At 47.9% G+C, this 15,462-nt stretch overlaps 1 protein-coding gene across 7 annotated transcripts in view; it reads right to left on the bottom strand.

The window, feature by feature from the left end:
• Window positions 1–15,462, bottom strand: part of RFX1 (regulatory factor X1) — a 1,381,678-nt gene that overhangs the window by 215,719 nt on the left and 1,150,497 nt on the right. For 6 of the 7 annotated variants that reach the window (XM_069604381.1, XM_069604382.1, XM_069604380.1 and 3 more), the window contains 2 exons: window positions 4,472–4,569; window positions 4,250–4,399 (listed from right to left, as the gene is read on the bottom strand). In XM_069604381.1, the coding sequence (XP_069460482.1) occupies window positions 4,250–4,399; window positions 4,472–4,569 (248 nt within the window). The remainder of the gene's footprint in view (window positions 1–4,249; window positions 4,400–4,471; window positions 4,570–15,462) is intronic. The other variant, XM_069604383.1, reaches the window with a different exon arrangement.

Raw genomic sequence — 15,462 nt, forward strand, 5'->3', positions numbered from 1 at the left:
CTAGCCCTATTTTTCAATAATTGCAACAGAATGATAGCAAAACGTTGCTGCTATTAATCTGTAGTTGTTAGGGTCTGACACAGGAGCCACACTTGTGTATTGGAATCAGTATTGAGTTAAGCCAACTGCAAGGGAGCACTCCAGTTGTGCATATTTTGATGTACATTTCATGCAATACTCTAGCCCAAAATTGAGGGTTGAAATTCGATACAACGTTGGCTTGGCTGGGGCCCTAGATCCGGCTCATGTCGGAGAGGGGCAGGGAGCCCGTTCCAGAGGGATGCTCCTGCCGAAGAAAGAAAGAGAACTAAGCGCCACTCTCTGCTTGGAGAAACGTCTGATCTGCAGAGAGTTGGAGCGAGAGGACAGAGGGACTCTAGCAGGGAGGTATTTAGGGAGAGAAGTTGCATTTCGCGGAATCCCAGGACTCAGACAGCCTTGTGGATAATGCAGAGAATCATGAATTTGCTCTGTGCAACCACTGGGAGCCAGGGGAGAGCATTTAGGGCTGAAAAGATGTGCTCACTGGGCTTGAGGCCATGGATAAGGCTTGCAGTCCTATTATGGATTACTTGAAGAGGGTTGAAGGGAGGAAAGAGGCAGATGAAGGAAGAGGCTTTTGCAGTAATCCAGCCCGGAGAGAACCAGAACTCATTCAGTTACTGGGGGAAGGTGAAAAAGGGAGAATGCCTCTGCAGAGGTGAAACGGAAAGTGGGCCTTTTTGGCAAGGTCAGCAATATCAGGAGAGAAGGAGGGGAGTTGAAGATGACACCCAGGTTGTTTTACGTCGCATGAGGGTGAGGGGAGGGGGCCCATGTAGGGGGCAACAGAGTAGGAGGGAAGGATGGGGCAGAAGTCCCATGAGAAGGACCTTGGTCTTACTGGCATTAAGGCAGAGAATATTTGCAGCGCACCCTGCCTGAATAGCAGTCAGAGAGTTGGGAGAGAGGAAGAAGAGGAGGGAAGCTTGAAGGAGAGCTGTGTGTCATCAGCATACCACTGGAAAAGAGGCGAGGGAGTGGAGATCAAGTAGACCAGAGGGGCAAGGTAAATGTTGAAAATCCACAGCGAGGGGACAGAGCCCTATGGGACGCTACAAGAAGAGCGTGAGCTAGAGGAGAGAAAAGGACCCAGTTGTAATTGAGAGGGCTGATTTGAAGGGAAAGAGGTCATCTAATCCAGTGTCCGGTTCGTGATGCCCAGGGTATCTCGGAACCTATTTATGAGGGTGGAATGATTGACTGTGTTAAAGGCAGAGGACAGATCGAGGAGGATGAGAACGGAAGGAGAGTTAGAGTCAAGGTTTGAGAGCAAGTCATCACAGGTGTTCAGGAGAGCAGTTTCTGTGCCTCTGGCTGCTCTGAAGCTGGACTGGTGGTCATGGAAACAGCCAACAGAGTCACTGTGATGGATCCTTTGGCAAACAACCAACTTCTCCAAGAAGTTGCAGTGGGGATGGGGCGGTAGTTAGACAGGCAGGAAGAGTCCGCAGACGATTTTTTTAGGAGGGGCTGCACAAGAGAGTGCTTGAGAGGTGCTTGAGAGGTACAGGGAAGGAGCCAGTGGTGAAAGAGTGGTTACAGACTCAGCCAACAGAGCACCTGTTTGCAGGAGACTTTCAAAGAGCAAACTAGTTTGGTGACCTCATCCGGTGCTATGGGTTCGGAAGAGGAGAGTAGAGGGTAGGAGAGCGGGGGGCCAAGTGGGGCCTGTGTCTCTGGCTGCTCTGAAGCTGGACTGGTGGTCATGGAAACAGCCAACAGAGTCACTGTGATGGATCCTTTGGCAAACAACCAACTTCTCCAAGAAGTTGCAGTGGGGATGGGGCGGTAGTTAGACAGGCAGGAAGAGTCCGCAGATGATTTTTTTAGGAGGGGCTGCACAAGAGAGTGCTTGAGAGGTGCTTGAGAGGTACAGGGAAGGAGCCAGTGGTGAAAGAGTGGTTACAGACTCAGCCAACAAAGCACCTGTTTGCAGGAGACTTTCAAAGAGCAAACTATTTTGGTGACCTCATCCGGTGCTATGGGTTCGGAAGAGGAGAGTAGAGGGTAGGAGAGCGGGGGGGCAAGTGGGGCCTGTGTGCAGGCAGAGGAGGGATTGGAGTGGAGGAAAGATAGGACAGGATGTCCTGAGTTTTGGTTGTGAAATGGGAGCCCAGTGATGTGCAGAGAGCCTGGGAAGGAAGAGGAGAAGTGGGGACTGCAGTAGGATTGGCAGGTTCCTAATAGATTTTGAAAAGATCAACCGTGTTGTTTGTCGCCCCAGAGATGCAGGTTTGGATATGTGCCTGTTTCTTTGATTGGATGGAGGGTCTGTATTGCCTCTGGAGCAGGCGACAGGCCAGTTTGTCAGAGGATGTGCAGGAAGTCAACCACTTCCGTTCCGGGACTCTGCACTAGCGTTTAAGCAAGGCTAGGTCGGAATTATACCAACTGTTGCACTTGGAATCAGGCTTCATGTGGATTCTCATGGCAGGGGCAAGGATGTTAAGGGTGTTGGAGATGGAGAGGTGAAGGTTAGCAAGAGCTGCGTCTGTGTGAGAGTCATTTGCTGGAGTGGGTGTGGGGAATGAAGAAGGCAAAAGTAGCAACTGACACTCGCTTCTGCTCCTTCTGGGCGTTAGTTATAGCTGTCCACTTCCTTTTTATTCCTGATTGGCGTTTCACAGTCTTACAGCGAGGTGCCTCCCTCTGACGCGTATGGCGTATACTCAGTGGAGGTGGAGAGTGGGGCATGGCCGAAGAGACGCACACGCATCAAAGGACTCCAAACCTTTCCAAGTCCCTAAATTGACAGTTATCTTTTGTAGCCAGCTTACCAATTACGCAAAGGGATTGAGAACACAAGTGTGGGCTATCTAGGGAAGACCTGTGCCTATACTCAGTTCAGCAGGATTTTTGTCTGAGAAGGGTGCAGATTTACTTAACAGCTGACAATATTTTGGCACCATAAAGATGCTGATTTTTTAGACTAATTAGTGTTGCCCCTAAAACTGGCAAACACCCAAAACCACCCACACAGGATTTGCAATGGCAAGCCCAGGCCCAGGACGTGGTCTATACCACTTTAAACCACTATGGGGTGTGCGTGGCTACGCCCAAAGTGAACCCACGTGTGCACAATGGCTATTTAGACCTGTCTCATGATTTTGTTGAACAAAGAAAGGAACCAAAAATAAATTGGCAGAGAGCATGAGATTAGTACCGCAATGGTTACCAAAAAGGTATATCGACTACTAATGCATTAAATCGGCTTGCAAATCTGATGAAGCAAAACTAATTAACATCTACCTCCAGGCTACCCCCCAAAACCACTGTTGGTTGATAAAATCCCCATATGGCCAAAATGCGGGCTTAAAAATCACCTGTGCCTCAGGAGCCTTGAGGGCAACCATGAGAGCATATACTCACAAAGTGTTGCATTAGCAGGCGGGCTTCAGTAGAAGTTTCCCTGACCACAAAACTAGATCAGAGATCCAAAATATAAGGTTGGGAAAAATGGCTCTGGACTCTGGGGAAGTCTACTGTCATCCTGTGACTCTGATCTTCGCTGACATATAACAACTTCCTTCCATACCTCATACTTACATTCAGCACAGCCCAAGGGTGCACTGGGTAAAATAAATCCAGAGGAAATGACCCCTGGCACCACATCAAAAACACACACGTGCAAAATCACCATTGAACATCGCGGTTACCAGACATTTGTTCGAAAAAAATTGGTCGACTGGACAAATGGTGGAACCAATTTGGTCGAAAAACAAATGGTCGAATTTTTTTTATTTTTTATTTTCACCCCATTTTTGTATTTTTTGTTGGGGGGGGTCCCCCCCAACCCCCTTTTCTTTTCTAAAAAAACCCTTTTTTTTTTAAAACGAAAACCCGAAAAATATATATATAAATTAAAAAAAAAATTCAACCATTTGGTTTTCGACCAAATTGCGTCGACCAAATGTCTTTCGACCAGTTTTCAGTCGACCAAATGTCTGGACACCGAACAATCGCACAGTATAGACATTGTACTGCAAAACAGTAAAATATCAAAGAGAATAATACAATATGTTGCATGTCATCCACGTTTTGATAGTGTACCCCCGCTGTGCTTAACCATACTGCCACCTGCACTGTATACCTATCCCATGCCGTGCCAATGCTTCCAGCTGCAGAATGCCTGGTTCATGCATCATCCAAGCTCCCAGATGTTTCCCCATGCTCTCACCTAGGATGCCTTGAACAAAATGAACTTTACCTGCACATTTGCAAAGTCCACGCGGTTCAGATCACTGAGCATCTGGTTTATCTGTGCTGTGTTCTGCAGGACTGCGCGAGCCGCCTGGGCCAGGTGGTTAAGGGAGGTGTACCTCCGAAGCGTCTGGGCAAAAGCACTTGCTGCTGCTACCTATAGTACAAACTCAAGTTAGGCTCTGCCAGTGCCTAGGATGATGCCAGCTGCACAAAAGAGGCATATTACCTTCACACGCACCATCTCTTCTGGAATGTTCATCATGGCACTGCTGAGCCAACTCTCCAAACTTTTAGCGAAGTTGCGAATTGCTTGCGTCAAGGCACCTGAAATGGCGAGAGAAGGAGTGTGACACGTCAGCTGTTTGAAGAATTAGAAAGCAGGCTGTAGTGAACGATGATCACTGTTAAAGTTTACTCCTCCATAGCTCCACAGCGAATGACCACAAATAATTAGAAGTGGATAACAAACATGTGAAAGATTAGAAGTAAACCACAGAATGCTTATTCTGATAGCACACATCCTTCAAATACCTGGGACATCCTTGAAGTTGGTGACGAGACAAAGCAGCAAAAAAAGTAAACTAAGTGTATGATCTGCCATGTCCACCCCCAAGCGCTACCTTTGCGCCGTACACTCCAGCCTGGCCTTCCCTTACCAGAATGGACAGCAGAACTGTTATCTTATCTGTCTTTCCTCTATGAGAAACCTGACTAGTCCCCGGGGATCTGTCATCCAGGTGGCTAGGACACGTCCATCACTACTGGATCCAGTTCCTGGGGATGGACCAGTGAGGGAGGATCACCTGGATTGGGGGGGTGCTTGGGGAGTGGAATTGGGACACCGACGGGTGAGATGCGGTATCCCCCTTTACCTGACATGTCCCAACACAAGGGTCAGGCAAAGTCAGGAAATTGACAAGAATCACACACATCTGACAGCCCTTTCCCTTCTCCACAGGGATAAAAGGTGGAGCATGAGAGCACATTATGAGCAAGGCAGACCGCACAACGAGGCAGCTATTCTGAGGCGGCAGTTCAAGAGGAGAATAAGACGGCGAGAACCGAAAGGACAGCAAGGAGAGAAGAGATTTTGCACTTTTCAACCCAGACCCGCAAAGCCCCCGAAGAAGGAAACATAAGATCGCAAACAATAGCCACAGTGTGTTGTAACAGATGTCAACGGTACACAGAGCCCTCCTACGCTGAGGATCAAGGCACAGAGGGGAGCTGGCTTAAAGGGAATCGAACCTCTGTCGACCTTTTAGAGACCCAGATAGATATGCGCCACTCAGAGTTGGAGAAAGGGAGGAGAAGTGCACCATTAATATGGGCGACTTGGAAAATAGGGAACGCTGCAATAACCTGAGGTTCCGGGGCTTCCCGGAGCGGGAGGGCGAAACACAAGTGACATTGTGAGATCTGTCTATGTAGAAGTTAGAAAACTCTTCGATGAAGGAAACACCAACAAACCCACGATTGACAGAGCCCACAGAACGGGAGCAAGCACCAGGGGACCGAGGTCCGTGCTTGTAAGATTCCACTATTTTTTAGAGAAGAACAAAATGTTGAAACTGGCAAGGAAGATCGGTCCGATAGAGTGGGAAAACATGCAAATAACTGTCTACCAAGACCTTTCAGCGTTTACCCTAACAAGACGAAGGCTGTGTGGGCCCCTAACAAAGTGGGTCCAGTCCAAGGGAGTGCGGTAGAGATGGGGATTCTCGTTCTCCCTCTCCTTTGAACACGAGGGATATAAATACTCCTTAATCACGGAAGAAGACATACAGAGAGTAACACAAGAACTCTTTGGTGAGGCTGCCCCGGACGGCAGGCAACTCAGAGAGCCGTGGGAGGGAGTTGATGGATTCCCAGAAACCTGATGGCTTTGTTGATAGACACCACGCCCGTGGCAACAGGACATTTAGGAAGTTGACCCCGGCATCCCCACCAGTTCTCAACGGCTAAGAATGACTTCCAAGGAACAAACGGAGATCTGGTGCTCTGCAAGCCTCCCGGATCCCGTCAAGATAGGTGGTTTGGGCCTGAGGTGGTTGCTGGTCTGGGATCTCGCCTTGGACCGGCTGAACGTTGGCCCGTGGGCTGGTTTTGATTTATAGCCTGCCAGATGCCGGAGCCGGCTGCCTTGAGACGAGGCTCTGGTCCTGGGAGCTGTTTGATTCACTGGAAGGGGGTGACCTATTGGTTTGTTGTTTAACGTATCGGGGGTGGGGGGATGTACGTGTTGGTCCCTAGCTTTGTTGGGCTTATTGGAGGGAGGGTTCAGAGGCGGTATTTGGTTTCATGCTAAGCCCGGGGGTGGTAGGGACTGGTGGCCTGGCCCAACGGCAACTCCTACGTCGTAGGCAGTCCAGGCCCTAAGGTGGCAGCATGGGGGTAAGTTGGGGGGTTTGTTGTTACTCATACTGTTTCTCATTCCTTACAAGCTACCAAGTTCTATTCCAGCCCATAGGGGGCATGGCATGTGTTCATTGAGTCTGAGCTTACCAAACCCTGGAGGGGGCAAGCAGAGTGCATTTAACACAAAGTGGCTCATGAGATTGTTGCGCCTCCGTGATCGATGACGCGAAACACGCACTGGTGTTGGGTTCGCTAAACGTACAGGGACTAAACTCCTCTCACAAAAGATCCCTAGTGGTGAGGGAATTCAATTGGTTAAAATTGCATTTCATGTTTTTATAAGAGACCCACTGGGTGAGAGGAAGGGAGCCGTCCCTGAGAACCAAGTCGATACAAGATGTATTCCATGCCTCGGGCCCATCAACAACAAAAAAAGGAGTTGCCCTCTTGCTATCCAGCAGGTCGCAATTTACAGTGAAGGTGCAACGTAAAGACCGAGAGGGCCGCTACCTGATGGTCAAGGGGGAGATCAGGGGAGCCATGGTCACAGTGATTTCCATCTATTGCCCGAACGAGGCCCCGGCACAATATTGGGAAGGGGTTCGAAGCAAAATAATGTCCTCTGCCGAGGGTGCCCTGATTGTTGGGGGAGATCTTAATATGGTCTTGCACCCTGAGAGTGATAGGAAAAGTGAGGTTCCCTACTCAGATCCACCGGCGCAGCGGCGGGTGCCTGCTTCCGAAAGGTCAATGATGAGCTGGGGCTGTCGGACACGCACACGAGAGGGCAGGGGCGCATCCCCTTATTCACATACTTCTCTAAAGTCCATGCTACGTTCTCGAGAATCGATTACATCGTGGTCGACTCCTCCATGCTGGAGCGAGTATCCGAGTTTACAGTGGAGATTATCCTGTGGTCGCAACATGACCTAGTGAGGGTCCGAATAGGTGTGCCCTCGAAACCCCAAGATAAAGCAAGGTGGTCATGCAATGACTTGCTGCTATGGGATAAAGCGCTGTCCCAGACGCACTTCTCTGCGATAAAATAATATTTTGAAATTTATGACAATCGGGAAGTTGGTGCTGCAGTGTTCTGGGAAGCATTCAATGTCACTTTCAGGGGGTCCTTATTGGAATGGGAGCGAAGAGAAAAAGGGAGAGGGAGAATGAGGAGAAGCTCCTTCGAGAGAAAATTGAGGCCATCCAGCGAGGGGGTAAACTGAAGTCCCAAATGTTCCCGGGTAGATGAGCAGAACTTCAACAACATAAATCGAAATTAAATGCCCTCCTGGTCGGCCAAACTTAACAGAAGCTGGCCTTCCTGAAACAGTAGTATATGGAAAAAGGAGAAAAGGCCAACAAGATTCTAACAGAGTTTGAGGGAGCTTAGGAACAGTCGTAGGGTAGATGTCCTGTGTTCCGCCGAGGGCTAGAATCTTCTTGAGGATTCTCAGATAGCAGAGGAATTCCATCAGTTCTATGAATTACTTTACACCTCAGAATATAAGGGAGACGGGTCCAACGCTGACCGTGTCCTTGATTCCCTCCCAATCCTGCGCCTCGCACCCGAAAAGGCAGATCTCAAGGAAAGGGCCCATCACCGCCCAGGAAGTAATAGATACCATTAGTGGAATGAAAGGGGGCACCACTCCTGGGGATGACGGTTTTACGGTATCATTTTACAAGACATTCTGCTCCATCCTGGCACCGTTCATGGCCAAGCTGTTTAATACAGCCCTGGAAACGGGCTCCCTCCCTCATTCTATGCTAGCGGCGCTAATCGTAGTTATACCCTGCTCAGTACCAATCCTACAGGCCCATCTCCCTGTTGAATACCGACGTGAAAATTCTGGCAAAACTCCTAGCCAATAGGTTGGCCCAGTAGATGCCCTTGTTGGTTCATGGAGATCAGGTAGGGTTCATATAAACCTAATGCATGAAGCCACAAGCAGCGGATTAGGGGCAAACCTTGTATCCATAGAGTCAGAAAAGGCAGTTGAACGGGTCGAATGGCGGTACATGGGCAAAGTCTTGCAGTGGATGGGGCTAGGAGAAAAATGTGAGGGTGGATCGCAACTCTATATAACGCCCCAATGGAGAGAGTGGCAGTCAACAGCACTGTCTGTTCCCCCCTCCAGCTAACTAGAGGGACTAGGCAGGGTTGTCCCATCTCCCCCCTATTGTATGTGGTTTATAGTGACTTTTTCGAATGCCATATTTTCGAAATGCCATTTTGTCTTCACAAACTTGGCGAATTTTTTTTTCTACATTTAATTAAATGAGGGGGTTCCCCCCCGAAACCCTATTTTTTTTTATTGACACTTTTTTTAAACTAACGAAACAAAAATAAAACATATAAAATACATAAAAAACCATTAAAAAAAAAAAGTCGGCATTTTGTTTTCAACAAAATGGCATTTCGAAAATATGTTTTCGACAATTTAACCGGATACCGTTGTATGCCCTGGCTATGGAGCCCTTGGCCATCGCCATTAGGTTGGACCGGGGGATTGCAGGAATCCAATGCGGGGAACAAAACTTTACACTGTCACTGTTTGCCGACAACAGTCTTTGCTACTTGACTAAGCTGTCAGAATCTCTCCAACCCCTCCCAGATCAGATACAAACTTTTGGCGGATTCTCGGGGTCGAAAATAAATCTCTCCAAGTCAAGTGTGATGCCCATGGGAGGAGACGACCAAGGAACCACTGGTAGGAAAACAATAGGTGGAATGAGAGTCGAGTGTAAGTCCACCCCGTTCCTGGGAATTCACCGCCCTAGAGATCTGGGATCCTTGTTTCACCTCAACTACACCCCAATCCTTGAGAAGAACAAGTTACTTACCAACTGTAACGTTGTTTCGACTGGATGTTCCTCCCACATATTCCTCATCTCAGATATATTCGCCAGCTTGCTATTTCTTCTTTTGGAAATTTTTTCACCAGAGGGCGATGTGCTCGAGGCCGCGTAGCTTCGTCCCTCGAAGGCCGCCGCCGAGCATCGACGTCATCCGTCGTATAAAGGGCTCGAGCGGCGCCCATTGGATCAGTTCTGTTTTTTCGATATTAATGGTCGCATCAGTTGTATTTTGTGTCGGCAGATGTCAGTCTCTTAAGGAAGTACAAGTGCAACAAGCGTAGGAAGCGTACGGAGGGGTAGGTTGGGAGGCTCGATTAGGATTACATGGGAGGAACATCCAGTCGAAAGAACGTTACAGTTGGTAAGTAACTTGTTCTTCGAATGGATTGTGTCCTCCCACGTATTCCTCATCTTAGATAGACTCCCATAGCAGTTGTAATATAGAGGAGGAGGGAGTACCATAGTTCTTCAATTATGTACAGAATGAAGGACGGCTTTTGCAAAAAGGCCTCCTTGGTAAGAAGTGGTGTCTAAACAATAATGTTTTGCCTAAATGTACCCCACTTCCATTGATTCATTTCGAAGTTGGTCTAATATCAATTTACGCTCATGTCCTTTGAAAAATGTCAGCATTTTTAAGGAAGTGTTTATTAAACATATATACATAATACATTAGGAATCATAACCGAATATTTATTATTCTCTCAACAAAAGCTTCCAAAAATGTGGCTAAAATACACTTTGAATGCTCTGGCGGATGCATCTGTTAACTTGAATTTACTATTAATCAATCCTGACCATGCAAAAACTAAGATATATCAGCACGATTGGATTGTGAATCGTTCCAAATACTTACTGTACAGAGACTTCAGCACAGCACTGTTTGGCCATAAGCGAATGTCTACCATGGCAGATTATCTAAGTAAATGCCCGTCACCTGAAATAAGACATCTATACATTCGCTTTAGAGTAAACCTTTGGCCCTCGAATGATATTCTTGCTAGGAGGAAAATAATTATCTCTGAAGATAATTTATGTCGATTCTGTATGAAAATAGATGCAAGAGAAACACTCAAGCACTGCATTGTAGTATGCCCAGCTTTAAATGAAAAAAGAGGAAAATATTTCAAGTTAGTCACGGTGCCTCAGCTTTGCAGAACTCCAGATGAAATTTGGCTTTTTCTGTTTTCAAATACAAAATTAGTAGCCCGCATTTTGATCTTACACTTTTTGAAATCGCTATTTTTGCAAACATGAGCATAAGACATGGGAAAAAATAAATAAATAAAAAATAATATATATACATATATATGATACATTACTCACCTTAATCGTATTTCTGATGCTTGTATCTGCTTAGATTCACATGCTGTGCATAGGCTGACATCTAGTGGAATGAGTGTCAATGCAGTAGTGCTGAGTAAAAGTGTGAATACAGCTCCAAGTAGCTGCTTTGCAAATGGTGTCAAACGGTGAAAGCCAGAGTGGCCCCAATTCCTCTTGTAGAGTAGGCTCTTGGCGTGAAAGGCAGAGTTTTTTCAGAAAGGGAGTAACACAGCTGGATACAATTTATAATCCACTTAGAGATGGCACCTCTAGAGACGCGATCTCCCTCTTTGCCTGTAGCTACGGAGACAAACAGTTGGTCAGTTTTCTTAGCGGCCTGGTCTTGTCTACATAGTATAGGACCACCCTACGCACATCTAGGGTGTGTAGTTTCACCTCAGCCGAGCTTTGGGGTTCTTGGAAGAAAGCCGGAAGCTCAATGGACTGGTTTACGTGGGATTTAGAAATAAACTTAGGTGAAAACCTAGGGTGTGTTCGTAAAACCAGTTTATCTTTATGAACAGTAAAGAAAGGATCCTGCACTGACAGAGCCTGAATTTCACTGACCCTTCTTATGGAAGTAATGGCTACTAAGAAGGCAGTTTTACATGTCAGGTAAGACTGCTTTTATGCATGGGCTCGAATGGGGGGTCCATGAGTTTAGCCAGCGCCGCATTAAGGTCCCATCCTGGTGGTGGGTTAGAAATTGGAGGGTGGAGTCTCTTTACCCCTTCCATGAAGGCTTTAACCACTGGTACTTTCCACCACGATACCTTGTTATGGGAGGTGGTGTATGCTGACAGAGCTGCCAGGTGCACCTTTAGTGAATTAAATACCAACCCTGCGTCCAGCAGGTGGAGCATTAGTGGAAGGAGTGCAATCAACTGGGTTGATTTGCTTATTCTGGCACCAGATAACACATCTTTTCCATTTGTCAAAATAACAGTGCCTAGTGTTGGGCTTCCTAGATTCCTTTAGGATGTCCATGCACCTCTGTGGTAAGTTGAGGTGTCCAAACTCTATGACTTCAGGAGCCATGCTGCCAAGTTCATTGAGCTGGGTTGAGGATGCACTGTTTGACCTTGGTGCTGGGATAGTAGGTTTTACCAGCACGGGAGTCTGATTGGTTCGCACGTTGCTAGCCTGCGCAGGTGTGGGAACCACGGTTGTCTCGCCCACATGGGAGCAACTACGATGAGCGTCATCGATTCCCTGCGCATCTTGTTGACCACCTTCCTCATCAGAGGAGTTGGTGGAAAAGCGTAAGCAAACATCCCTGACCAGTTCGTCCACAGGGCGTTCCCCTTGGAGCCTGGCTGGGGAAACCTGGATGCGAAGTGTGGGCATTGTCTATTTGCCGAATAGTTCTATAGTGGGGAAACCCCACTGTTTGATTGATTTTGATTTTGAGGATTTCTAACGCGCACCAGGCAGACTTAACTGCATTCGGGCGCCGATGACTACTAAGTTTGTATCGATCAAAATGACCAGAATATTCAGAATGTAGCGGCTGGCGTATAGATTTCTTAGGTTTACTTAAAGAGGAAGGTTTTTAATGCCTTTCTAAAGCTTTCCAGCAATGAGCATGAACGGATGGTAAGTGGTAGATGATTCCATACCTTTGGGGCAAAGGCCGAAAACAACTTATCCCCCTTTGAGACCTGCTTAGTCCGAGGTATGGACATTTGCATTTTATCTCCCGATCGAAGATCTCTAGATGGCTCAAGATGGTGAATCTTATCACCGACATATTTTGGTGCATTGTCATGATAGCACTTGTGCATCAGACAGGCTATCTTAAACCCGATCCTCCACCATCAGCCAGTTAAGAGATCTCCGTGAGGGTGACACATGATCTCTTTTTCCCAAATGGGCTGTCAGCCTAACTGTTGCATTCTGTGCCCTTTGAAGTCTTATCATCTGTTTGGTGGGAATCCCTGTCAATAAACTGTTACAGTAATTGAGATGGGAGTTAGTTAACGCCCCCACGACCACTGCACGGTCTTCCGCTGCCACAAACGGAAGCACATTCCTAAGGATGCGTAGTGAATAATATACGGCCTTCACTTTGGCGCCTACCTGGGCTTCGCTGTGAGAAGATATCTTCTACGACTTCTCTGTGTAGAGACCACTCGTGTTCTCTTGGGAGAGGATCTCTGCTCAAGGCATCTGCTAGAGAATTGAGGTCCCCTGGAACATGTTGAGATGACAGGTAAATGTTCCGTCTGAGTGCCCATATCCAAATTTGTTGGGCAAGTTTGGACAGATTTGGCGAACGAGTCCCTCCCTGCTTGTTTATGTAGAACATCGCTGTTGTGCTGTCTGTTATGATCTGCACTGACGCTCTGAATACTGCCAGAATCTCTAGCAGGTTGATATGATTCTTGGCCACTGTGTGAGACCAGAGACCCTGAGCTGTGTTGTGAAGGAGGTGTGCTCCCCTCCCTGACAGGGATGCGTCTGTTGTGACTACGGCCTGTACCTCGGGATCGTAAAAGGGTTTCCCCTTTGTCAGGTTCTCTCTTGTCCACCAGTGAAGACTTAGTTCCAGTGTTGGCGAAACGACCACTAGATCGTCCCACTGACCACTTGCCTGAGACCACTGTTTCGCCAACCATTCTTGCACGGGATGCATGCGCGGGCGCGCGTGGGGGACCAGGTAAATACATGACGCCTTCATGCCTAGCAAACGCATCGCTTTGCGCACTGTTATCTGGCGACCTGACTGATATTGAGGAATCTGCAGTAGTATGTTCCGAATTCTTTCCTCTGATGGAAAGGCCAACCCCTCTTTAGTGTTTAGTACAGCTCCTAGGAACTGTTTGGAGGTGCTTGGCACCAGGCTTGATTTTTTCTCGTTTATGGAGAAACCCAATTCGAAGAGGAGGTCGATCGTTCTTTGAATGTTTAAACTGCAAATTGCTGAGGTCTCCCCCGTGATGAGCCAGACGTCCAGGTAAGGGTACACTGGGATTGCCTCCCTGCGTAGGTGTGCCACCACCACCGCCAGAACCTTGGTTAATACCCTTGGAGCCGAGGCTATACCGAAGGGCAGCACCTTGAGCTGGTAGTGCTGACCGTCCACCTTGAAGCGCAAGAATCTTCTGTGCGCTGGGAACATGGAAATATGAAAATAGGCATCTTTCATGTCCAATGTTGCCATGTAATCCCCCTTTTTTAGGAGGGTGGATTACCTCTTGGAGAGTAATGATGCGAAACCTTTGGGGTTTGACATACTTGTTTGCAGGGCGTAAGTCTAAGACTGGGCGCATTGTTAGATCTTTTTTTGGCACAAGGAAGTAAGTTGAATAAATACCCTTATTTACCTGTTTGCCCGGGACGAGTTCTATCGCGTCCTTTTCTAGAAGATTGACGATCTCCTCGAGGAGGATCTTCTGGTGGTCAAGGGAATGTACTTTTTGTCGTGGGGGGTGGTTTCCGGGACGCTCGAGCAGTTCTATGCAGTATCCTGTGGACACTGTGGACAGCACCCATCTGTCTGATGTGATCCCTTCCCAAGCTTGGGTGAAGTTGATAATGCATCCTCCTACTGGAGATGCGTGGGGAGGGACCCTGATCTCGGCGTCACTGTTTTGCGGGAGGCGTGGCGCCTCTGCTGGGGCTGCCTCTTCCCTTACCACGGCCCCTCTTGTTTCCCCTGTTATAACTTTGGGTAGACTGCTGGTTATTACCCCATGATGTACCGTGCCCCTGAGAATAGTTGGAGCCTCTTTGTAAATTTTGGCCGCGTGGGCGACGAAAATTGCCATTCCCTCTTTGATTAGGGGGGCTTGTTGGTCAACTGTCCCAGGGATTTCAGAGTCTCATACTCGTCTTTGGCATTTTTCAATGCATCCTCTACCGCCTTTCCAAACTGTAGATTAGGCTCCACCGCCATGTCGATTAAGGATGCTTGTGTCTCGGGTTTAAACCCTGACTGTCTTAACCAAGCATGCCTCTTAATGACAGTGCTCTCTGCTATTAGCCTGCCGGCGTTATCCGCGGCATCAAAGGTTGCCTTAAGGATACAACCAGACACGGCTCTCCCCTCTGACGCAACCTGTGCCAACTGGCCCTTTAAAGATTCTGGTGCTGAGTCTATAAGTGCAGCAACTTGCTCCCACTGGTGGCAGTTGTAACTAGCCATCAGAGTGGTGGAGTTGGCAATCCTTGCCTGGTAGGCGGAAGTGGAGGCTACTTTCCTTCCCAACCCGTAGATCTTCTGGCTCTCTTCGTCGGGGGGAGCCTCAGACGAAGATAGGGGCGTTCCCGCCCTCTTCCTGGTATTAGTCACTACCAGGGAGTCCGGTTTCAGTTGCCCCTTTATGTAAAGCGGGTCTGATTGGGCTGCCCTGAACAGTTTTTCGATTCTGGGGTTTACCACCCTGGTGAGGTTAGGATTGATAAGGGAAGGATCAATTCTCCTCTGTATAGACTTGATAATAGGGATGGCCTGAGCAATGGCTCTCTTTTCCCCTACTAGTTCCTCAGCAAAGTCCCTCTCCTCCTGTGCTCCTTGGGTGTCTATGCGGAAGTGTTCAGCCGCTCTAGACAAAACCTCATTTAGGAAAGGTTGGTTGTCAACTGGAGAGTCGGTAACCTGAGGATCTTTGCTTACAGGGGAGTCTACTCTGTAGACTTCTGGGTCATCTTCCTCTTCCTCTTGGTCCTCGT

Source organism: Ambystoma mexicanum, chromosome 3q, assembly GCF_040938575.1.
Source record: "Ambystoma mexicanum isolate Mex_15411 chromosome 3q, UKY_AmexF1_1, whole genome shotgun sequence".
Lineage (NCBI taxonomy): Eukaryota > Metazoa > Chordata > Amphibia > Caudata > Ambystomatidae > Ambystoma > Ambystoma mexicanum.